This window comes from Pseudophryne corroboree, chromosome 4, assembly GCF_028390025.1.
Source record: "Pseudophryne corroboree isolate aPseCor3 chromosome 4, aPseCor3.hap2, whole genome shotgun sequence".
Lineage (NCBI taxonomy): Eukaryota > Metazoa > Chordata > Amphibia > Anura > Myobatrachidae > Pseudophryne > Pseudophryne corroboree.
In genome coordinates, this window is record NC_086447.1 from 860,403,161 (window position 1) to 860,428,419 (window position 25,259).

A 25,259-nucleotide genomic window follows, 5' to 3' on the forward strand; every position below is an offset into this window, starting at 1 on the left:
CATGCAATACGGTACAATAAAAGAAAATAATTACATTGATGCTTAATAAAAATAAAAAAAAAGAAAGTGTGCACAACTGCCATATGATTAAACTGATCAAAGATATAATTACTAGAATTTTTATCTGGAAGTCGGTCAATTTTCCAAACGACGGCCTTGTATGCATTCTCGTATTTTGCTGTTCCGATCGTTACTTGTATGACTGGCTCAGATTCAATTTCATACGCAGACCCAAGGCAAGCTCTTCGATTCATCTTTGTCTTGAGGGACCTTTGCCTCTGAAGGCTAACAGTCCACAGAGCTTTCACCCACTGTGCAGGGACTGGGAAGTGGATTGTCACGTTTTCACAGTATTTAATCGGTGAAGAAACCGCAACACTACTGGACATGTTTAGGAAAGCTTGAAGCTCCACGTAGGCTCCCTGCACCACGACCAAGCTCTTCATCGAAAACGGAAGCTCTTGAACACTGCAAGGCGCTTTGAAGCGCATGAGTTCAAATCTGCAGGCATCTGGCGGGGTGAATTTAATTATCCTCGACTTTTCAAATTCCTGTCTTCTTACACACTTGTGAAAATGATATTCATCAATATTAATCAACACTTGGTCACCCTCCTTTGTAAAATAGCTTTCAGATAACTTTTTTAGTTTGGCATCGTTTAACGTTAAGAAACACTCCATGCCACTATTAATGAAGCAAAGACCATAGATGTGACAAATCACCGCCTTCTCCGTAACTTTCCCTTTCTTGGTGACCTCTCCCCAAAAATTGTCCACGATTTCCACTAACATTTCCGGCTCTTCATAGGTTTTTTTTTGCTTTGAAACCGGTGCCTGCAACAGTAGCTCCTCCTCCATTGTGGTAATAAAGTCCTGTAAGTCGTGGTAGTCCGTGGTTCCCAATTTTAATGTCTGTTCGATTTCTGCCTCGCGGACTACTTCGAATTTTGGATGGTATTTCCTTTTTTCCACATATGTTACATTTTCAATTTTAACAGTGTGTATTTTATCTGAAACTCCTAAGTTTTCTAGTTTCGGCTCGGAAAGTCTGCAGAACTGATGAAGCTGAAAATCTTTGAACGGTTTTTCAAGGCCCCTTTCATAATACATTTGCAGAATTCCACCTGCTAGAACTTTCAGGTAAATAGGTCCCCACTGCCTCGAAGACATCACGTTCTTTTTTTCCGGTATCCTCAGCATGAAAGGCCACCCATCTTTTCTCTGACTTCTAAAGAGACTTTGTGGAATAAATGATGGGTTCCTTTTCTCCGCGCAGACAGGCTGGTGTTTCAAATTGTCAGGTGGGTCAATCTTTAAGTGCTGGAGCCTTTCGCACACGTAACCGAAAGAACAGTGGTTAAGACTTTTTTGGTTATTAGAGTCTTCTCTTTCCATTGTATTATATTCCTGTTTTGCAGATATTTCTTCTTTTACATGAGAATCCGCTATAGTGCATTCACCAGTGAATGACATATTTGTGACATCACTGTCCCAAAATGGGCTTGAGAAGGTACAGTCACTATGAGAGTGGTCTACATGGGAAGCTGACAAGTCAAATAAATGATTATTCTGTTGACATGTGGAAAGATTTGTACCATTGGTCCTTGAAGGAGATGAACTACTTGATGTATGTGTATGGTTCGCTTTCAACGGACTTGATGCCTGAGGGTGGGTCAAAGACCTCTCTGGAATAGGGTACAAGTTATGAGACCCTAACTTGGGAATGCAGGGTGTGGCCAGGCTGTCTTTGATTGGTGTACAGAGAGGTGAATTGCTTGGAGGACCAGGACTCATAAAGAAGTCTATTACTGGAGATGTATGGGGGCTGGTGGAGTTAGAGGAAGAAGTGCTTGTTGTCTCTTCACGAGACAGACTCAGTTTGAATCCACTTGATTTAGGAGTAGGATTGTAAACACCATGAGGACACATGAGGGATTTCTGTGGGGACTGGAATGGTTTCTCATCATCAAAAGTCACCCAGTTATCTGGATTTGTTGAACACATTTTCTCTTGACTCGATTACTTGAACTTTGGAGTTGCCTAGGAAATTAAAAAAATATATATATTAATATCTTTTGAATTTATTACCATAGTTATGCAAAGATATTTTTAAAGTGCCATAGGAGGGTGACTGATTTATTTATTTATTAAAATATTCCTCCCTCCATCTGAGTAGCAAAATGCTTGCGGTCCCACCCACGAGGTCCACATATTAGACACTTGTCTGTCCACTGGTGTTTTATTAGCTGTATTGGAACATACATGAAAACAACATTCTTCTACGGAATCTGTAGCAACCAAATGGGCAAAAGTTGGAATTGCATTTGAACTGCCTGAACAGTTGTAGTCCCATGAGGATGCGGTCAGAATCCCGGCAGTTCTGAATTCTGTCAGAATACTGACAGCGGAATCCAGGCAGTCAGAATCCTGACTGATCACAACAGTAAGTACTTGGGTTAGGATTAGGCACTAGGGGGAGGGTCAGGCCTTGAGGAGGGGGAGATTAGGGTTAGGCTGCGGGTGGGGGAGGGGAACTGGTTAGGTTTAGGCTACAGGAGGGGACAGTTTGAGTTGGCTAGGTAGGGGATGGCAGTGGCGCTGAGAGGGGGGGGATCGGTTACTCTTTACCCGGGCCTGGGCTGTTGGAGGGGCCTGACGTGTGCTGTGCTGGGAAGAGAGGCAAAAGTCAGTCAGTCCTCTCTCCCCTTGCATTATGTGCACCTGCCCCCCGCCACTTCCTCCTCCTGCTGCCACTCACCACATAGGGGACTGGCGCCTCAGTCTTGCCCCACCCCATTACCGGGGCCCGACAAGGCTGTTGGCGCCCCTGGGGGTTGGTTAGGGTTAAGCTGCAGGAGGTATGGGTTAGGAATAGGCGTAGGATTAAAATACTTACCGGGATCAGTCAGGATTTTGACCATCAGGATGCCACTGTTGAGATCATGACCATTGGGATTTTGACTGCTGTGATTTCATACCCAACCTGTCCCAAAGATGGGACTCCTACTTTGTGTTAATCATGGGGCAGGAGGACTATAAAATAAATATGCCTATGGGAACATACGACTTAGTGACAGGAAACAAGGAGAATAATATTAGTAGAATATTTTTTATTAATACATTTGTGCAACTCAACTATGACAAATGTTCAGAAATTGTTATACTCGAAGCCCAGGTTCAAGAACTTGTCAATTTATTTAACACAGAGTATTTTGCCAGTGTGTAAACCACTAGCTGCAACAGGGACAGCAAAATCATTTTGTGAATTGCATGTTTTCAAATATGCTATCATAATTTGCCTAACCCCAAATTATCCTGCCCAAGGCTGTTCCTTCAACCTGCCTTATTACAGGCTTGCTGCTAAGGCAGAATAACTAGAACTGCTAATTTCGAAGCATACAATTTAGAGCAAAGCATTGCTTTTGATTTTCATTGTTAATGAACAATATGCTTTCTTTTTCCTCGGAAGCCGACAACACATCCTTCTGTACTGAGCAAACTGACGCATATAAAAACCCTTCTGCTAGAAAGACTGTCTGCATTTATTTGTGAGCGCACCTATAATTCTCCGGTAATTGCATGCCATTCCTATAGAGTTGAAAAAATATATTCTATATTCTTACCGGGATTGTTGTATAGAAAACAGAATATATATTCAGAAATAGAATTTACAGGGGATAATTTCTAACCCTGCTGGAGACTGCGTTTAAATGCAAGCGGGGGAAGAAAAATAAAAAAAACTCCATTTACAAAAAAATCTGTTTATCAGTTCTGTGTAATGGAAAAACGAGCAGACACGATAATGAAATGCCCCAGACATTCTACCATCAGAAACAGCCATATGCATAAATATTAACGCAGCTAATGCTGTACCATTAATGGCTAGAAAGCTGTTTTTCCTTAGAGCCATAATACATAATACCAAAGTATGTCATTATTTTCACATACATAAGTCATGATGCACGAGCAGAATAGAATCAGACAGACTTTTTGGAGATAAATTGTGTATTTTTTATTTGTATTTTTCTACAAAAAGCAATTTTTCTTTTCTTATTATTTTTCCTTTTTGCTTTCAAACTATATAAAATTTCTGTAGAATCCCTAATTTAAATGCAAGTCTCTTTAAACGGCACAGTGATAGGCTAGATGCCGAGGCGGTTTCATCTGGGTCCTCCTGGTACAGTATGGAAATGAAGCCAATCTTTTCCAACACTTGGTTTATAAGAGGTAAATATTTTCCCCCCGCACACTGCATTATGCATTCTCCTGTAATGAGCAGTATTGGAAGAACATCCGTTATAATTATTTTCTACAGGTTTTGTTAGCATGAACAATACGAGCGACAAGCGAACACGTTAAAATTTACAGCTCATATACATATAATGTCATGCAGTGCCGTAACTAGACATTTTAGCGCTGTGTGCAAGAAACAGCATTGGCGCCCCCCCACATATTTTAAACAGAGCACATGCTCGCTGTAGGCGCACATCTAAAATACAGGGGCGTGGCTTCAAAGGGAAGGGGCGTGGCCACTGAATAGTACCAATTCACAGTAGTATCCGTTGTTCAAATTACACCACACAGTAAGAGCCCCTTATACATGTTGCACAACACAGTAAGAGCCCCTTATACACGTTACAGCACAGTAAGAGCCCCTACACAATGAGAGAGAAAGTGTGAGTAAGGTGTAGTGTGTGTGTGTGTGTGTGTGTGTGAGTGAGAGAGAGAGAGAGAGAGAGAGAGAGAGAGAGAGAGAGAGGGTAAGGTGTAGTGTGTGTGTGTGTGTGTGTGTGTGTGTGCGAGCATCAACCCCCAAGCTGCCACGACCAGCCAGTGTTCATGGCTCCCAGCGCCATCAATGCTCACCCACCACCACTGCGGAGCTGTCTCGCTGCCTCTCCCTTCAGTGTTTCAGCTCCCGGCTGACCCTACAAACGTCACATGTTTGTGTCCCCCCTCTGGCATATGTATATATTCCAGCGATTGCTGTTAAAAAGGAGTGTGCCGGGATAAACACTCCGGGCTGAACAGCTTATTTAAAAAAGTGCTGGCCACACAAATTTATGCACACGGTATGAGCTGAAATTCACATTACAGCACAAGGTATGAGTCAAAATTCACATTACAGCACAAGGTATGAGCCGAAATTCACATTACAGCACACGGTATGAGCCGAAATTCACATTACAGCACACGGTATGAGCCAAAATTCACATTACAGCACACGGTATGAGCCGAAATTCACATTACAGCACAAGGTATGAGCCGAAATTCACATTACAGGCAGCACACGGTATGAGCCGAAATTCACATTATAGCACACGGTATGAGCCTAAATTCACATTACAGCACACGGTATGAGCCTAAATTCACATTACAGCACAAGGTATTAGCCGAAATTCACATTACAGCACAAGGTATGAGCCGAAATTCACATTACAGCCCACGGTATGAGCCGAAATTCACATTACAGGCAGCACACGGTATGAGCCGAAATTCACATTATAGCACACGGTATGAGCCTAAATTCACATTAAAGCACACGGTATGAGCCGAAATTCACATTACAGCACACGGTATGATCCACATTTCAGGGACAGGGAGAGAGAGAGTGACAGAGAGTGACAGCAGGGACAGGGAAAGGGACAGCAGGAATATAGGGAAGCAGGGAAACATTACCGGATACGTGCAGCGGAGGTGCGGAAGGGACGGTTGGCGGCGGCGGAGCCCATGGTCTGCGGGGGATGCGGCGGTACTAAGCTGTCTGTTGTTGCTGCGGCGTTGATGTCCTTCTAACCACCGCCAGTTGTGGTCAGCTTTCAGTGGCGGTGCAGCGTGCGTTGGTCAGCGGTGGGCGGCTGTGAGATATATACACATATATATATATACAAAAATTAGTGATGAGCGGGTTCGGTTTGTCGGGATCCGAACCCCCCCCTGAACTTCACCCTTTTTACACGGGTCCGAGGCAGACTCGGATCCTCCCGCCTTGCTCGGTTAACCCGAGCGCGCCCGAACGTCATCATCCCGCGGTCGGATTCTCGCGAGATTCGTATTCTATATAAGGAGCCGCGCGTCGCCGCCATTTTTCACTCGTGCATTGGAGATGATCGTGAGAGGACGTGGCTGGCGTCCTCTCAGTTTCTATGTTCAGTGTGCTGCAAATATCTGTGCTCAGTGTGCTGCAAATATCTGTGCTCAGTGTGCTGCAAGTGCAAATATCTACGTTCTCTGCCTGAAAAACGCTCCATATCTGTGCTCAGTGTGCTTCAAATATCTGTGCTCAGTGTGCTAATTGCTTTACTGTGAGGACTGGGGACCAGCAGTATTATATAGTAGGAGGACAGTGCAGAGTTTTGCTGACCAGTGACCACCAGTATTATATGTTCTCTGCCTGAAAAACGCTCCATATCTGTGCTGCATTGTAGTATATAGTAGGAGGACAGTGCAGAATTTTGCTGACCACCAGTATAACTATATATATAGCAGTACGGTACAGTAGTCCACTGCTCTACCTCTGTGTCGTCAAGTATACTATCCCATCCATACCTATGGTGCATTTCAGTTTTACACAGTTTGCTGACCACCAGTATATAATATATAGCAGTACGGTACAGTAGGCCACTGCTCTACCTACCTCTGTGTCGTCAAGTATACTATCCATCCATACCTGTGGTGCATTTCAGTTTTGCACAGTTTGCTGACCACCAGTATATAATATATAGCAGTACGGTACAGTAGGCCACTGCTCTACCTACCTCTGTGTCGTCAAGTATACTATCCATCCATACCTGTGGTGCATTTCAGTCTTGCACAGTTTGCTGACCACCAGTATATAATATATAGCAGTACGGTACAGTAGGCCACTGCTCTACCTACCTCTGTGTCGTCAAGTATATTATCCATCCATACCTGTGGTGCATTTCAGTTTTGCACAGTTTGCTGACCACCAGTATATAATATATAGCAGTACGGTACAGTAGGCCACTGCTCTACCTACCTCTGTGTCGTCAAGTATACTATCCATCCATACCTGTGGTGCATTTCAGTTTTGCACAGTTTGCTGACCACCAGTATATAATATATAGCAGTACGGTACAGTAGGCCACTGCTCTACCTACCTCTGTGTCGTCAAGTATACTATCCATCAATACCTGTGGTGCATTTCAGTTTTGCACAGTTTGCTGACCACCAGTATATAATATATAGCAGTACGGTACAGTAGGCCACTGCTCTACCTACCTCTGTGTCGTCAAGTATACTATCCATCCATACCTGTGGTGCATTTCAGTTGTGCGCAGTATATATAGTAGTAGGCCATTGCTATTGATATATTACTGTTAGGGTCTCCTGCTCTATGCTGCCACGTCGTCATGGCAACCGGGAGACAAGTGCTAGCGGAGTAACCTGAGCGTAGCTGATACTCCGGTTCGGGTCTTTTGCTGTGCAGTGGTTACAGGCTCTGTGCACGGCAGGGGATCCGGTGCTGGTTTTTGTGCTCACAGTCTGTGAGGTCTGAGTGGGGCGTGGACAGCACCTGCTATATAAACCCTCTTCTCAGGTTAGGCAGATGCTGCTGAATTTTTGTTGGTTAGTCAGTTCCTGAAAGCTAGCTAGTACTGTGTAAACTTTGTATTTGTTTGTTGCTTACTGCAAATAGGCCTTGGGATTTGGTATTACACTCTGCCAATTCAGACCTAGCAGTAAGACTGGAGTCAGTCGTTTAACCTGCTTGGGTTCTTTTGCTACTCTGTGAACCTAGCAAGTTTGCGGCTGTATTCTCAGACTTGCCTGCCAAAATCCTTTCTCACTGTGCAAGGTGCTCAGGTGTCAGTTTAGTGGCAGTAAGCTGAACCAGTGCACTGCAAGTGAGGACTAGGATTGTGGAGACTCTCCTTGTGTCTATTATTCCATCTCTGACCAAGGAGTTTACTGCCACACCCGTTGGTAACCCTTTAGGGTTTTGCTGTTGCCCTTAGCAACAGCATTTCGGGTTCTCTACGTATTAAATCACTACATCTCGCCTCTTTCCATCTGAGCATTCCTAATACTAGGGAGACACCCAGTTTCTTAGCCTTTGGGCTTCTCTGTTCACTTTGTGTTTATTTTGTTACCCTATCACCTTCTGTGTATGTAATGTCATATTCCCCAGTCTGTCTGTGAGTTCATTTGTTTTGCATCCCTCACCGTTCAGACACCAGTACATTCCTGCTGGCACTGGTGTGCATAACAATTACTGGCATATAATTCCACACATTATAAAATGGAGAACAAAAATGTGGAGGGTAAAATAGGGAAAGATCAAGATCCACTTCCACCTCGTGCTGAAGCTGCTGCCACTAGTCATGGCCGAGACGATGAAATGCCATCAACGTCATTTGCCAAGGCCGATGCCCAATGTCATAGTAGAGAGCATGTAAAATCCAAAAAACAAAAGTTCAGTAAAATGACCCAAAAATCTAAATTAAAAGCGTCTGAGGAGAAGCGTAAAACTTGCCAATATGCCATTTACGACACGAGTGGCAAGGAACGGCTGAGGCCCTCTCCTATGTTCCTCATGACTAGTGGGTCAGCTTCACATGAGGATGGAAGCACTCATCCTCCCGCTAGAAAAATGAAAAGACTTAAGCTGGCAAAAGCACAGCAAAGAACTGTACGTTCTTCTAAATCACAAATCCCCAAGGAGAGTCCAATTGTGTCGGTTGCGATGCCTGACCTTCCCAACACTGGACGGGAAGAGGTGGCGCCTTCCACCATTTGCACGCCCCCTGCAAGTGATGGAAGGAGCACCTGCAGTCCAGTTACTGATAGTCAAATTGAAGATGTCACTGTTGAAGTACACCAGGATGAGGATATGGGTGCTTTTAGCGCTGAGGAGGAAATTGACAAGGAGGATTCTGATGGTGAGGTGGTTTGTTTAAGTCAAGCACCCGGTGAGACACCTGTTGTCTGTGGGACGAATCTGGCCATTGACATGCCTGGTCAAAATACAAAAAAAATCACCTCTTCAGTGTGGAATTATTACGTTAACCACCTAGGAACATCCTCCCTTATACGTCACCTGGAGCGCATTCATCAGAAGTCAGTGACAAGTTCAAAAACTTTGGGTGACAGCGGAAGCAGTCCACTGACCACTAAATCCCTTCCTCTTGTAACCAAGCTCCTGCAAACCATACCACCAACTCCCTCAGTGTTAATTTCCTCCTTAGACAGGAAAGCCAATAGTCCTGCAGGCCATGTCACTGTCAAGTCTGACGAGTCCTCTCCTGCCTGGGATTCCTCCGATGCATCCTTGAGTGTAACGCCTACTGCTGCTGGCGCTGCTGTTGTTGCTGCTGGGAGTCGATTGTCATCCCAGAGAAGAAGTCGGAAGACCACTTATTTCATCTTCCTCGCAAAGGACTGTTGGACAGTCAGTTGCTTACTGGAAGTAGTACATCACAGCAGTCATCCTGCTGCAAATCGGATAACTCAGGCCTTGGCAGCCTGGGTGGTGAGAAACGTGTTTCCGGTATCCACCGTTAATTCACAGGGAACTAGAGAATTGATTGAGGTACTGGGTCCCCGGTACCAAATACCATCTAGGTTCCATTTCTCTAGGCAGGCGATACCGAAAATGTACACAGACGTCAGAAAAAGTGTCACCAGTGTCCTAAAAAATGCAGTTGTACCCAATGTCCACTTAACCACGGACATGTGGACAAGTGGAGCAGGGCAGACTCAGGACTATATGACTGTGACAGCCCACTGGGTAGATGTATTGCCTCCCGCAGCAAGAACAGCAGCGACGGCACCAGTAGCAGCATCTCGCAAACGCCAACTCGTTCCTAGGCAGGCTACGCTTTGTATCACCGCTTTCCATAAGAGGCACACAGCTGACAACCTCTTACGGAAACTGAGGAACATCATCGCAGAATGGCTTACCCCAATTGGACTCTCCTGGGGATTTGTGACATCGGACAACGCCACCAATATTGTGCGTGCATTACATCTGGGCAAATTCCAGCACATCCCATGTTTTGCACATACATTGAATTTGGTGGTGCAGAATTATTTAAAAAACGACAGGGGCATGCAAGAGATGCTGTCGGTGGCCCGAAGAATTGCGGGCCACTTTCGGCATTCAGCCACCGCGTGCTGAAGACTGGCGCACCAGCAAACAGTCCTGAACCTGCCCTGCCATCATCTGAAGCAAGAGGTGGTAACGAGGTGGAATTCAACCCTCTATATGCTTCAGAGGATGGAGGAGCAGCAAAAGGCCATTCAAGCCTATACATCTGCCTACGATATAGGCAAAGGAGGGGGAATGCACCTGACTCAAGCGCAGTGGAGAATGATTTCAGCGTTGTGCAAGGTTCTGCAACCCTTTGAACTTGCCACACGTGAAGTCAGTTCAGACACTGCCAGCCTGAGTCAGGTCATTCCCCTCATCAGGCTTTTGCAGAAGAAGCTGGAGACATTGAAGGAGGAGCTAAAACAGAGCGATTCCGCTAGGCATGTGGGACTTGTGGATGGAGCCCTTAATTCGCTTAACCAGGATTCATGGGTGGTCAATCTGTTGAAATCAGAGCACTACATTTTGGCCACCGTGCTCGATCCTAGATTTAAAACCTACGTTGTATCTCTCTTTCCGGCAGACACAAGTCTGCAGAGGTTCAAAGACCTGCTGGTGAGAAAATTGTCAAGTCAAGCGGAACCTGACCCGTCAACAGCTCCTCCTTCACATTCTCCCACAACTGGGGGTGCGAGGAAAAGGCTAAGAATTCCGAGCCCACCCGCTGGCGGTGATGCAGGGCAGTCTGGAGCGAGTGCTGATATCTTGTCCGGACTGAAGGACCTGCCAACGATTACTGACATGTCGTCTACTGTCACTGCATATGATTCTGTCACCATTGAAAGAATGGTGGAGGATTATATGAGTGACCGCATCCAAGTAGGCACGTCAGACAGTCCGTACGTATACTGGCAGGAAAAAGAGGCAATTTGGAGGCCCTTGCACAAACTGGCTTTATTTTACCTAAGTTGCCCCCCCTCCAGTGTGTACTCCGAAAGAGTGTTTAGTGCAGCCGCTCACCTTGTCAGCAATCGGCGTATGTGGTTACTTCCAGAAAATGTGGAGAAGATGATGTTCATCAACATGAATTATAATCAATTCCTCCGTGGAGACATTCACCAGCAATTGCCTTCTGAAAGTACACAGGGACCTTAGATGGTGGATTCCAGTGGGGACGAATTAATAATCTGTGAGGAGGGGGATGTACACAGTGAAAGGGGTGAGGAATCGGAGGAAGAGGAGGAGGTGGACATCTTGCCTCTGTAGAGCCAGTTTGTGCAAGGAGAGATTGATTGCTTCTTTTTTGGTGGGGGCCCAAACAAACCAGTCATTTCAGTCACAGTCGTGTGGCAGACCCTGCCGCTGAAATGATGGGTTTGTTAAAGTGTGCATGTCCTGTTTATACAACATAAGGGTGGGTGGGAGGGCCCAAGGACAATTCCATCTTGCACCTCTTTTTTCTTTGCATCATGTGCTGTTTGGGGACTATTTTTGGAAGTGCCATCCTGTCTGACACTGCAGTGCCACTCCTAGATGGGCCAGGTGTTTGTGTCGGCCACTTGGGTCGCTTAGTTTAGTCACACAGCTACCTCATTACGCCTCTTTTTTTCTTTGCATCATGTGCTGTTTGGGGACTATTTTTTTGAAGTGCCATCCTGTCTGACACTGCAGTGCCACTCCTAGATGGGCCAGGTGTTTGTGTCGGCCACTTGGGTCGCTTAGCTTAGTCACACAGCTACCTCATTGCGCCTCTTTTTTTCTTTGCATCATGTGCTGTTTGGGGACTATTTTTTTTGAAGTGCCATCCTGTCTGACACTGCAGTGCCACTCCTAGATGGGCCAGGTGTTTGTATCGGCCACTTGGGTCGCTTAGCTTAGTCACACAGCTACCTCATTGCGCCTCTTTTTTTCTTTGCATCATGTGCTGTTTGGGGACTATTTTTTTGAAGTGCCATCCTGTCTGACACTGCAGTGCCACTCCTACATGGGCCAGGTGTTTGTGTCGGCCACTTGGGTCGCTTAGCTTAGTCACACAGCTACCTCATTGCGCCTCTTTTTTTCTTTGCATCATGTGCTGTTTGGGGACTATTTTTTTAAAGTGCCATCCTGTCTGACACTGCAGTGCCACTCCTAGATGGGCCAGGTGTTTGTGTCGGCCACTTGGGTCGCTTAGCTTAGTCACACAGCTACCTCATTGCGCCTCTTTTTTTCTTTGCATCATGTGCTGTTTGGGGACAATTTTTTTGAAGTGCCATCCTGTCTGACACTGCAGTGCCACTCCTAGATGGGCCAGGTGTTTGTGTCGACCACTTGGGTCGCTTAGCTTAGTCACACAGCTACCTCATTGCGCCTCTTTTTTTCTTTGCATCATGTGCTGTTTGGGGACTATTTTTTTTGAAGTGACATCCTGTCTGACACTGCAGTGCCACTCCTAGATGGGCCAGGTGTTTGTGTCGGCCACTTGGGTCGCTTAGCTTAGTCACACAGCTACCTCATTGCGCCTCTTTTTTTCTTTGCATCATGTGCTGTTTGGGGACTATTTTTTTGAAGTGCCATCCTGTCTGACACTGCAGTGCCACTCCTAGATGGGCCAGGTGTTTGTGTCGGCCACTTGGGTCGCTTAGCTTAGTCACACAGCTACCTCATTGCGCCTCTTTTTTTCTTTGCATCATGTGCTGTTTGGGGACTATTTTTTTGAAGTGCCATCCTGTCTGACACTGCAGTGCCACTCCTAGATGGGCCAGGTGTTTGTGTCGGCCACTTGGGTCGCTTAGCTTAGTCACACAGCTACCTCATTGCGCCTCTTTTTTTCTTTGCATCATGTGCTGTTTGGGGACTATTTTTTTTTAAGTGCCATCCTTTCTGACACTGCAGTGCCACTCCTAGATGGGCCAGGTGTTTGTGTCGGCCACTTGGGTCGCTTAGCTTAGTCACACAGCTACCTCATTGCGCCTCTTTTTTTCTTTGCATCATGTGCTGTTTGGGGACTATTTTTTTGAAGTGCCATCCTGTCTGACACTGCAGTGCCACTCCTACATGGGCCAGGTGTTTGTGTCGGCCACTTGGGTCGCTTAGCTTAGTCACACAGCTACCTCATTGCGCCTCTTTTTTTCTTTGCATCATGTGCTGTTTGGGGACTATTTTTTTAAAGTGCCATCCTGTCTGACACTGCAGTGCCACTCCTAGATGGGCCAGGTGTTTGTGTCGGCCACTTGGGTCGCTTAGCTTAGTCACACAGCTACCTCATTGCGCCTCTTTTTTTCTTTGCATCATGTGCTGTTTGGGGACAATTTTTTTGAAGTGCCATCCTGTCTGACACTGCAGTGCCACTCCTAGATGGGCCAGGTGTTTGTGTCGGCCACTTGGGTCGCTTAGCTTAGTCACACAGCTACCTCATTGCGCCTCTTTTTTTCTTTGCATCATGTGCTGTTTGGGGACTATTTTTTTAATCTGCCATCCTGCCTGACACTGCAGTGCCACTCCTAGATGGTCCAGGTGTTTGTGTCGGCCACTTGGGTCGCTTAGCTTAGTTATCCAGCGACCTCGGTGCAAATTTTAGGACTAAAAATAATATTGTGAGGTGTGAGGTGTTCAGAATAGACTGGAAATGAGTCGAAATTATGGTTATTGAGGTTAATAATACTATGGGATCAAAATGACCCCCAAATTCTATGATTTAAGCTGTTTTTGAGTTTTTTTTGTAAAAAAAACCACCCGAATCCAAAACACACCCGAATCCGACAAAAAAAATTCAGGGAGGTTTTGCCAAAACACGTCCGAATCCAAAACACGGCCGCGGAACCGAATCCAAAACCAAAACACAAAACCCGAAAAATTTCCGGTGCACATCACTAAAAAAAAAAAAATTACATTTATTTTATTTATTCCTCCATGTCCCTGCAGTCCAAGTGATCTGAGGGTGAGCTGCAGTTCAAGTGATCTGGCCCAGATCACTTGGACTGCAGCTCACCCCCAGGTCACTTGGACTGCAGCTCATCCCCAGATCACTTGGACTGCAGCTCATCATCTGGGGGGGAGCTGCAGTCCAGGTGATCTGAGGGTGAGCTGGCCAATCACTTCCCACCCAGTACAGCTACCCAACCCCCCCCCCCCCCATGTCCCCCACCCCCTCATCTCGCCTGTGTGGTGATGCCGCGGGCCCCCGTCCTGGAGGGTGCAGGTGCTGCTGTGAGGAGTGCGGAGGACACGGAAGGTAAGGAGCGGTTCCAGCGCTGCCCAGCGCCGCATTGCTTCCCCCAGCTCTGGCGTTCCCAGCCCGCTGCCTCGGTAGCTCCTGCTGCTATAGTGACGCCGAGCGCATGCCCCAGCATCCTGAGTGGCCGCAGCAGTGAGGGGGAAACTGTATAGCAGCGCCGGGACTGGGAGGAGACAGGTGGCCGTGGCGGTGAAGGGGGAAGACCCGAATAGCAGCGCCGGGACGGGGAGGAGACAGGTGGACGCAGCGGTGAGGAGGAGACCAGAATGGCAGCGCCGGACGGGGAGGAGACAGGTGGCCGCACTGCAGCAGCATCATTTCCTCCCGTTATTCATTGTGCGCGCTTTTGTCAGTCTTAAGCTCCGGCTTGGGGCGGGGGGAGGCAGAGCTGACCGTCACCTGTCTAATATTGATTGTGGTGGCGGCTGCTGGTTGCGCCCCAGATCATCCTGCGCTGTGTGCAAGGCACACAGCGCACATACCTAGTTACGGCTCTGATGTCCTGTTCATGTAAATAAAAGTCTCCTGTTTTATGGAGCTTGGAAAAATATAATATGGCCCTAGCGCAACAGGTACCATAATCAGTGCTCACCATTATTCTGCTATACTCCTAGTCTCAGTTCTGTTTTACTGCACCTGTAATAGAATACAGATGTGGCCTCATTCACCTAGTACTTTCACGCCATACGTTAGTTACCTCTCTCAGTTGGAGTCAGTGCCGTAACTTGGTATGTGCGCTGTGTGCCTTGCACACAGAGCAGTGTGAGCTGGGGCGCATCCAGCCACAAACAAAATGTAATGTATATACATCTCCGCCGCCTTTCCCCCCAATGCCGGTGTTAAATCAGCAGCGCGGAAAACACCCCCCGGGACACTGGAGGCAGAGGGAGAGGCAGCGGGCACAGGACAGCGCTGCCTGCAGTAGAGAAGAGCAGGCAGCGCTGAAGATGGAGAATGCCACGCCGCCCCTGTCAGCTGTCACAGGTCGGATCTTCACCGATCCGAGCTGCAGCACTCCCGGATCCCCGCGGCACTGGCAGGCAAACTCGTAGCCGCCAGCGCCGCATAGAAGACAGGACGGGGCAGCTGAGCGCAGCAGGAGGCGGAGGAAGTGGCCAGCCTGCTGCGCTTATAGAAGTTGCTCCCGTCCCTGCTGTAGCTCCGCCCACGTGCGATGCGCCGGCTCTCGTCCCTGCTGGTGCCGGGCTCCCACTTGGGGTGCTCACTCCTTGTTCCTGCCGCCGCCACCGGGCTCCCACATCGTGGGGTGCACGGTGCACCCAGTTACTGCCGCCGCTAGAGCAATGCAGTGCACCTAGTGGTCTGGTAGGCTTTATTTTGAAATCAAAATCATCATACGTATATCTATGTTCCTCTCCCACCCTGCACAACCCACTCTCACCCTGCATCCTCTCTCACCCTGTACACCCCCCTCTCACCCTGTACACCCCCCTCTCACCCTGCACAACCCCCTCTCACCGGGCGTCCTCTCTCACCATGTACACCCCCCTCTCACCCTGCACAACCCCCTCTTACCGGGCGTCCTCTCTCACCATGTACACCCCCCTCTCAACCTGCATCCTCTCTCACCCTGTACGCCCCCCTCTCACCCTGCATCCTCTCTCACTCTGTGCACCCACCTCTCACCCTGCGTCCCCTCTCACCCTGCATCCTCTCTCACCCTGTACACCCCCCTCTCACCCTGCGTCCCCTCTCACCCTGTACACCCCCCTCTCACCCTGCGTCCTCTCTTACCCTGAACACCCCCCTCTCACCCTGTACACACCCCTCTCACCCTGCGTCCTCTCCCACACTGCAACCCTCTCCCACACAGTGTCCCAATCCCCAATATGTCTCTCTCCCACCTTGCATCCTCTCCCACCTAGCATCCCTCTGTTCTTCTGTCCCTCTCCCTATTATGTCCTCCTCCCACCCAATGCCCCCACCCCCCTCCGTCCTTCTTCCGCCAAGTGTCCTCCCTCTCATCCAGTGCCTCTTAAGGACACGCCCCTTTTTCAGCGCGTGTGCCTTTGACGTGCGCAACAGTACACCCCGGAGTGGAAACTATACCCCTTTAAATTTCCATACCCTCACTTCAAAATTCCCACTCCTACCACTATATATATATATATATATATATATAATTCATCTGCCTGCCTCTTTATTAGGGGCCCCATTGTCTGAAGTGCCCCGGGCCTTCTATAGCCTTAATTCGGCTCTGGGCAGCGGGCACAGGACAGCGCTGTCTGCAGTAGAGGACAGCAGGCAGCGCTGACGATGGAGAGTACACTGCTGCGATGCAGAGAGAATGGGGAGACAGGAAACAAGGAAGAGGCAGCAGGACAGCTCTGGAGACTGGTGAGTTAAGTGAGCGCAATGTAATGTGTAAAAAAGGGGACACTGTCTGCCGTAATGTGTAAAAAGGGGAAGCTGTCTACCGTAATGTGTAAAAAAGGGGGACGCTGTCTGCCGTAATGTTTAAAAAGGGGACACTGTCTGCCGTAATGTGTAAAAGGGGACGCTGTCTGTCGTAATGTGTAAAAGGGGACGCTGTCTGCCGTAATGTGTAAAAGGGGCTCTACCTGGTGTAGTGGCGCTACTGTGCAGCGTAATTTGATAATGGAGACTACTGTGCACCGTAGTATGAATTGGTATTATTTTGTGGCCACGCCCCTATATATTTTTTGCGCGCCTGCGCCTATCTTGCATTGGGGGGGGCGCCAATGCCGTTTCTTGCACACAGCGCTAAAATGCCTAGTTACGGCACTGGTTGCAGTAATGCAGGGCTCAGTCTTAGGTCCTCTGCTTTTCTCAATCCATACCACATCTCTTGGCAAACTAATCTTTTGGATTTCAGTATCATCTGTATGCAGATGATACTCAAATCTACCTATCCTCTCCAGATTTGTCACCATCTGTGTTGTGCCGTGTCACTGAATGCCTTTCTGCCATTTCATCTTGGATGACATCTCGCCACCTCAAACTTAATATTTCCAAAACAGAATTAATTATATTTCCACCAGCCAATAGCAGTTACCAACCTGATATCTCTATCACTGTTGATAACTCAGCAATCATCCCTACCCCACAAGCTCACTGCCTAGGTGTCATTCTTGACTCTGAATTGTCCTTTGTTCCCCACATTCAATCTGTCTCAAGATCATGTTACATACATCTAAGAAACATTTACAATATACGACCATATCTTACACAAGACACAGCAAAAACTCTAATCCATGTTCTCATTATCTCCCGCATTGATTATTGTAATAGTCTCCTAACTGGTCTTCCCAAACATAGGCTCTCACCACTACAATCCATTCTGAATGCAGCTGCGAGGCTAATCTTCCTCGCTAGACGTTCATCGTCTGCAGATCCACTCTGTCAGTACCTCCATTGGTTACCAGTATTCTACCGTATTAAATATAAAATACTTTTACTTACATAGAAGTCTATTAACCAAACTGCTCCTACATACATCTCTTCACTCATCTCAAAATATATTTACATAGTTACATAGTCAGTGAGGTTGAAAAGAGGCAAAATGCCCATCGGGTTCTACCTGTATTCTGTATTAATCTGTTCAGATTATAATGCGTCTGCTGAAGTAATGGTTTAGTACCAATTGACAGCTATGGTTCTTACCACTCCCTGATAATTTAATGTCAATATGTTAAATGCTAAAGCCCTGGATACATTTTCCAGTTAGGAATTTGTCCAATTCGTTTTTAAATACATTTACAGAGTCTGCCATTATTACCTTCTCTGGCAGGTAGTTCCAAATCTTCATTGCCCTAACCGTGAAGAGCCCTTTCCTACGTTGTGTACGGAATTTTCTTTCCTTTAGCCTAAGCGAGTGCCCACGCTTCCTATACAGAGTTCTTTTAATAAACAAATCCGCTCCTAGCTCCTTGTAATGACCCTTTACATATTTGAAGATATTAATAATGTCTCCTCTCAGTCACCTCTTTTCTAGTGTATACATATTTAACCTACCCACGGTTATCTTGACTAGTTTTCTGCGCCTAGGCACAACATGATTTATTAGCATAAACCCTTCATCTATTGTTCTCAGCTGCAATACAATACAGAGAACAATACAGCAGAGGATTAAGTCATTACAGCAGATTAAATCCGAATGGCCAGTCTCAGTTAATCCCATTAAAGGTCAAGATAAACATGGACCTATCTGTAGTAAGCCTTTCCCCGTACTCCATAGACTCTAACCCTTTAATCAGTTTAGTAGCCCTTCTTTGAACTCTTTCTAGTTCCCCGATATCTTTTTTTATAATACGGTGCCCAGAACTGAACACAATATTCCAGGTGCAGACATACCAATGATTTGTACAGTGGTAGGATTACATCCTCGTCCCTTGACTCAATACCCCGTTTTATGCATGCAAGTACTTTACTTGCCTTCTTTGCTGCAATTTGACATTGTGTACTGTTATTAAGCCTATTATCTATGAGCACCCCCAAATCCTTTTCCACCATAGTTACCCCTATATTTTCCCCATCTAGAGTGTAGGATGCATGTGGTTTTTGTCCCAAAATGCATAACTTTGCATTTTTCTATATTGAACCTCATTCTCCATTTAGAGGCCCAAGTTTCCAGTTTAACTAAGTCATTCTGTAGAGACTCCACATCGCCTTCTGAATTAATTACCTTACACAGTTTAGTATCATCAGAGCCAGCCCTAACCAATATAATGCCCTAGGCAAGATTTTGGCTGGTGCCCCCTGGCACCGCCTCTGACCCTGCATCATCACCCCTCACATATAGCAGTCCTCATTCTGGTGCTCCTACCCCCTATAGTTTAAATAGGAACAGTGTGTACAGCCCAAAAAGGGGTGTGTTCTTGCTGGGAAGGGGCATGGCCACACAATAATACTCCCAATTCAAATTACGCCACACAGTAGTGGAACTGTATTCACATTTATCATGCAACGGTGTCCCTTATTCACGTTACATCACACAGTAGTACCACTTTACCTTATACAGTTGTGCTCATAAGTTTACATACCCTAGCAGAATTTGTGATTTTCTGGCCATTTGTCAGAGAATGTGAATGATAACTCACAAACTTTTCTTTCACTCATGGTTAGTAGTTGGGTGAAGCCATTTATTGTCAAACAACTGTGTTTACTCTTTTTAAATCATAATGACATCAGAAACTACCCAAATGACCCTGATCAAAAGTTTACATACCCTGGAGATTTTGGCCTGATAACATGCACACAAGTTGACACAAACGGGTTTGAATGGCTACTAAAGGTAACCATCCTCACCTGGGATCTGTTTGCTTGCAATCAGTGTGTGTGTATAAAAGGTCAGTGAGTTTCTGGACTCCTGAAAGACCCTTGCATCTTTCATCCAGTGCTGCACTGACATGTCTGGATTCTGAGTCATGGGGAAAGCAAAATAATTGTCAAAGGATCTGCGGGAAAAGGTTATTAAACTGTATAAAACAGGAAAGGGGTATAAAAAGATATCCAAGCAATTGAGAATGCCAATCAGCAGTGTTCAAACTCTAATTAAGAAGTGGAAAATGAGGGATTCTGTGGAAACCAAATCACGGTCAGGTAGACCAACAAAAATTTCAGCCACAACTGCCAGGAAAATTGTTCGGGATGCAAAGAAAAATCCACAAATAACTTCAGCTGAAATACAGGACTCTCTGAAAAAAAGTGGTGTGGTTGTTTCAAGATGCACAATAAGGAGGCATTTGAAGAAAAAAGGGCTGCATGGTCAAGTCGCCAGAAGAAAGCCATTACTACGCAAATGCCACAAAGCATCCCGCTTACAATACTCCAAACAGCACAGAGACAAGCCTCAAAACTTCTGGAACAAAGTCATTTGGAGTGATGAGACCAAAATTTAACTTTTTGGCCACAACCATAAACGTTACATTTGGAGAGGAGTCAACAAGGCCTATGATGAAAGGTACACCATTCCTACTGTGAAACACGAAGGTGGATCGCTGATGTTTTGGGGATGTGTGAGCTACAAAGGCACTGGAAACTTGGTCAAAATTGATGGCAAGATTAATGCAGCATGTTATCAGAAAATACTGGAGGAAAATTTGCACTCATCAGCCTGGAAGCTGCGCATGGAACGTACTTGGACGTTCCAACATGACAATGATCCAAAACACAAGGCCAAGTCGACCTGTCATTGGATACAGCAGAATACAGTGAAGGTTCTGGAGTGGCCATCTCAGTCTCCTGACCTCAATATCATTGAGCCACTCTGGGGAGATCTCAAACGTGCAGTTCATGCAAGACAGCTCAAGAATTTACAGGAACTGGAGGCTTTTTGCCAAGAAGAATGGGCAGCTTTACAACTGAGAAAATAAAGAGCCTCATCAACAACTACAGCAAAAGACTTCAAGCTGTCATTGATGTTAAAGGGGGCAATACACAGTATTAAGAACTGGAGTATGTAAACTTTTGATCAGGGTCATTTGGGTAGTTTCTGTTGTCATTATGATTTAAAAAGAGTAAACACAGTTGTTTGACAATAAATGGCTTCACCCAACCACTTACCATGAGTGAAAGAAAAGTTTGTGAGTTATCATTCATATTCTCTGACAAATGGCCAGAAAATCACAAATTCTGCTAGGGTATGTAAATTTATGAGCACAACTGTATATGTTACTACTCACAGTAGTGCCCCTTATTCACATTATATCACACTGAATTGCTCCTTAATCACATTACACCACACTACATTGCTCTTTATTCACATTAGACCACACAGTAGTGCCTTTTCTATACATTATGCCACACAGTAGAGCAGCTTATACACATAAAGCCACACTTTAGTAATGCATTTATACGCATGATAGCACACAGTAATGCCCTTTACACATATGACACACATTATTAATTTCATTATAAACATCATGCGCTTTACACATTATGTCAACTTTTATTAAAGCCCTTATACACATAATGTCCCTTACACATATGCCGCACATTATTAAAGCCCTTATACACATAATTACACACATAATGCCCCTTACACATACGCCACGCATTATTAGTGCACATATACACATAACACAGTGTCCCTTACACATATGCCGCACATTATTAGTGCCCTTATAGACATAATGACACACATAATGCTCCTTACACATATGCCACACATTATTAATGCATTTATGCACATGACACACACAATGCCACTTACACATATGCTGAACACTACTGCACAACCAACCCACATGCATACAGCAGTCACATGGGCGCTAACACTGTGACCTCTGCCTCTGCTTGGATACAGATGTGTCCTCATACATCTTGCCTTAATATCCCATACAGCAGAAGATGCCTGGCGTGAATCAGCTGACAGCTCTGCTAACATTGGGGGTAATTCTGAGTTGATCGCAGCAGGAACTTTGTTAGCAGTTGGGCAAAACCCTCAGGGGAGGCAGATATAACATGTGCAGAGAGAGTTAGATTTGGGTGGGTTATTTTGTTTCTGTGCAGGGTAAATACTGGCTGCTTTATTTCTACACTGCAATTTAGATTGCAGATTGAACACACTACACCCAAATCTAACTCTCTCTGCACATGTTATATCTGCCTCCCCTGCAGTGCACATGGTTTTGCCCAACTGCTAACAAAGTTCCTGCTGTGATCAACTCAGAATTACCCCCATTGTGCGCCTTTTTGACACAAATGCATCTTATTTGCATTACTATGTGGCTAGGATGCACAAGCAGCTTCTACTGATTAAAATGATATGCGGTATGCTTATATTCTGTGTGCGACTGTGGCTGTATCTGCCTACGAAATGCTACGTTATAGTGATTTCCAGTAATACACTGTTATGTAGCATTTCGTAGGCAGATACAGCCACAGTCGCACACAGAATATAGGCATGCTGCATGTCATTTTAACCAGCAGAAGCTGGTTATGCCCCTGGGCATACCAAATGCTCTAGGCAATTGCCTAGTTTGCCTATGCCTAGGGCCGGCTCTGAGTATTATCTGCAAAGATCGACACTGTGCTTTCCAGGCCTATTCCTAGATCATTGATAAATATAGTGAGCAGCAATGGGCCAAGAACGGACCCTTGTGGTATTCCGCTGACTACTGGTGCCCAGCTGGAGAACATCCCTTTGATCACTACTTGTTGCACTCTGTTATCCAGTCAATTACTTATCCATGTACAAATAGTATATCCTAGGCCTAGTTCCCTTAATTTGGTGATCAGTCTCCTATGAGGCACTGTATCGAAAGGCTTTTGCAAAATCTAAATACACCACGTCCACTGCTTTTGCATGGTCAAGATTCTCGCTCACTTCCTCGTAGAAGCTAATTAAGTTGGTTTGGCATAATCTGTCCCTTATAAACCCATGTTGACTTTTGCTAATAAATTTAGTAGCCTGTAGGTGATCCCCTATGCTATCCCTCAAAATGCCTTCCAATATTTTACCCTCTATAGAGGTAAAACTAACTGGTCTATAATTTCCAGGATAATTTTTATTTCCCTTTTTAAATAAAGGCACTACCTCAGTTATGCGCCAATCCCTTGGTACCATGGGTGGTCTTCAGGTTGCCGGCTGTCAGGATCCCGGCGCACAGTATACCGGCGCCGGAATCCCGACAGCCGGCATACCGACACTTTTTCTCCCACTTGGGGGTCCACGACCCCCCTGGAGGGAGAGAAGATAGTGTGGCGCGCGTAGTGTGGCGTGCCCGCAGCTATCCCGCAAGGGGCTTATTTGCGCTCTGTCAAAGTCGAAAAATATTGCAGTACACGCATCACGTACAAACTATACACAGATGGCCTCCGCGTGTGTACTTGTTCTGTCGTGCATGCACATATTCGCAATTTGTGTATGGTCGCTCCCGCGGTCCTGCGCATTAGCGCGTGGTATGGGTATTTACGGTAGAGTTTGTGAACGCATGGAAAGCTATCAAAACACATTACATATTTAATCCAAATAGTGCACAATGTACACATAGCCTCTCTGCACCACATCAGAAAGTAACAGCAGTTTAAATGGTTTCAGAACAAAGGGATTCACCTTTACAGAATAGGAGGGGACAGAACAAGGTTATAAGGTGGTGTTTGGTATCCAGCTGAAGGGTATTTTAAGGGTAACATTCCGGTGTTGGTTTGAGGAAGATCGCATGTTCCTGCGGATAGTTATGTGCAGGAGCAGAATATAGATATAAACTGTATTTACTGTACATTATGTATGCGGCGGGAATCCAGAGGAGACCACCCACAAGAGCAGTTGGAACAGACATCGCCTACCTATTCAAACCGACCTATGACCTCTCCTGTACTGTAAATGTGCATCCCTGTGTCCAATGGACAAAGAGATTACAGTATCTATTGTATTGCTTTTTGGAAGAATTGTATAAAGAGAGCCTGCTGCAGGCCTGGTCAGACACAAGACTCACAACGTTATCTATCAGATGACGGAGGACCGGACCGGGTAGCGCAAGCGAATCCACTCACATATGTACCATTGAATGTAGCCATTTACTCTGTTATATTGTATTGTATTATTTGTATTGTAACCCCCTGTCAGCAATAATACGCTGTGGTTTCGGAACCCAGCGGTTTAATTACAATCTGGTGTCGTGTCTTCATTGCCCTGCTAAGGTTTAAAGTGTATTATCATTGCATTGCATCACTGTAAAAGGTTTAAAGTGTATCTCTGGGTGTGTACGCGCTGTGAGTACTTTGTACCGTCAGCGCTGCATTTGTACGCTAATAACGGACAAAGTACGTAGAGTGTGTATTAAGTATAGCGGCCGCAGCGGCTCCATGGTAAAGTGTATTTAAGGTGTGTTTAAGGTATAGCTTTCATTCCTGTAAGATAATCAGCATTATCAATTGGGGGCTCCTCCGGTTTTCCACATACTTGCTACCTAACAGGTCACAGCAGACTTAATCTATCAGCAAAGGGTGGACAGAAAGTTATCCTACGTATCCTTTTCCTGGTCGATGAATGCACTGAAAACCCTACTTGATTGCTGATTAGATGGCGTCTGCTCTGTATGGTTTGTAGAGATGCTGGTAGAACTCGTAAGGTAAACAGGAAAAAAGCTATTTAAAATCTGTGAATTTTTTTTGGCGCCAAAAGCGTACACGGCACCAATACTCTTTGTATATCCTCACATTGTTGCCATAACATTCAAATTGCTAGATTTATTTAGACCTGTGTGAAACCGGAGATATTTGTTGCTATATAGTTAAAAAAAAAAAAAAAAAAAGTATTTAAGGAAGTAAGAGTAAAATCACAAAACGCATTTCTGGCCCAGTAGTAAGAGGGTTAAAACGGAACAAGTGTGGATTGTGTTTAGTGGGCAATAGTAGTTTTATTGCTCACATTTATAGAATTGTATGATTTGTGCTATTGCGGACGTACGGTTTCGTACACGTGTCTCGGACACAGTATGGAACTGCACACGCGGCGTAAGCGACACGCACGGTAGCGTGTTTACGCAAATTGCATAAGAAGTACGGTCGCTAAGTACAAATTACACAATAGTTCGTTTAGTTTAAAGGTGGGACAGTAGCCACGCTACAATAGCACAAAACTACCAAAAAAAAGAAAATGTAAGTATAAAAGCAAAATATAGTATAAATAAAAATTTTTGAAATTGTCTCTGGGGGTAAAGCTGCCAACTTGAATGAATCCAAATTTTCTGTACAGAAAAATAAAGTGTATTTGAGTGAGCGAATGCAGGAGTGAGTGGATACTGAACCCAACAACTGAAGTGGTCTGAAGTGGTAACACTGGGTTAGTAGAGGCCCGGTGGCGTAGGGTTCGCTACCCTGCGTTATTAGGAACTGAAGTGGACTTAAGTGGTATCCCATACAACTGAAGTGGTCTAAAGTGGTCTGGAGTGGTCTAGGCTGAAGTGGTCTACAGCAATTGTATGGCATATAGATAACTAGTATCTATAGGCTGTGTTATTGCATCGCATGTCCGTGTGTTCTGCACAGCACAACGTGATAC

General features: G+C 45.7%; 1 protein-coding gene across 4 annotated transcripts in view; it reads right to left on the minus strand.

Annotated features, from left to right (window-relative positions):
* STON1 (stonin 1) overlaps nt 1-25,259 on the minus strand; it is a 242,663-nt gene that overhangs the window by 33,929 nt on the left and 183,475 nt on the right. For all 4 annotated transcript variants that reach the window (XM_063918690.1, XM_063918691.1, XM_063918689.1 and 1 more), the window contains one exon: nt 113-2,039. In XM_063918690.1, coding sequence (XP_063774760.1) covers nt 113-2,003 — 1,891 coding nt within the window. In that variant the 5' untranslated portion in view covers nt 2,004-2,039. The remainder of the gene's footprint in view (nt 1-112; nt 2,040-25,259) is intronic.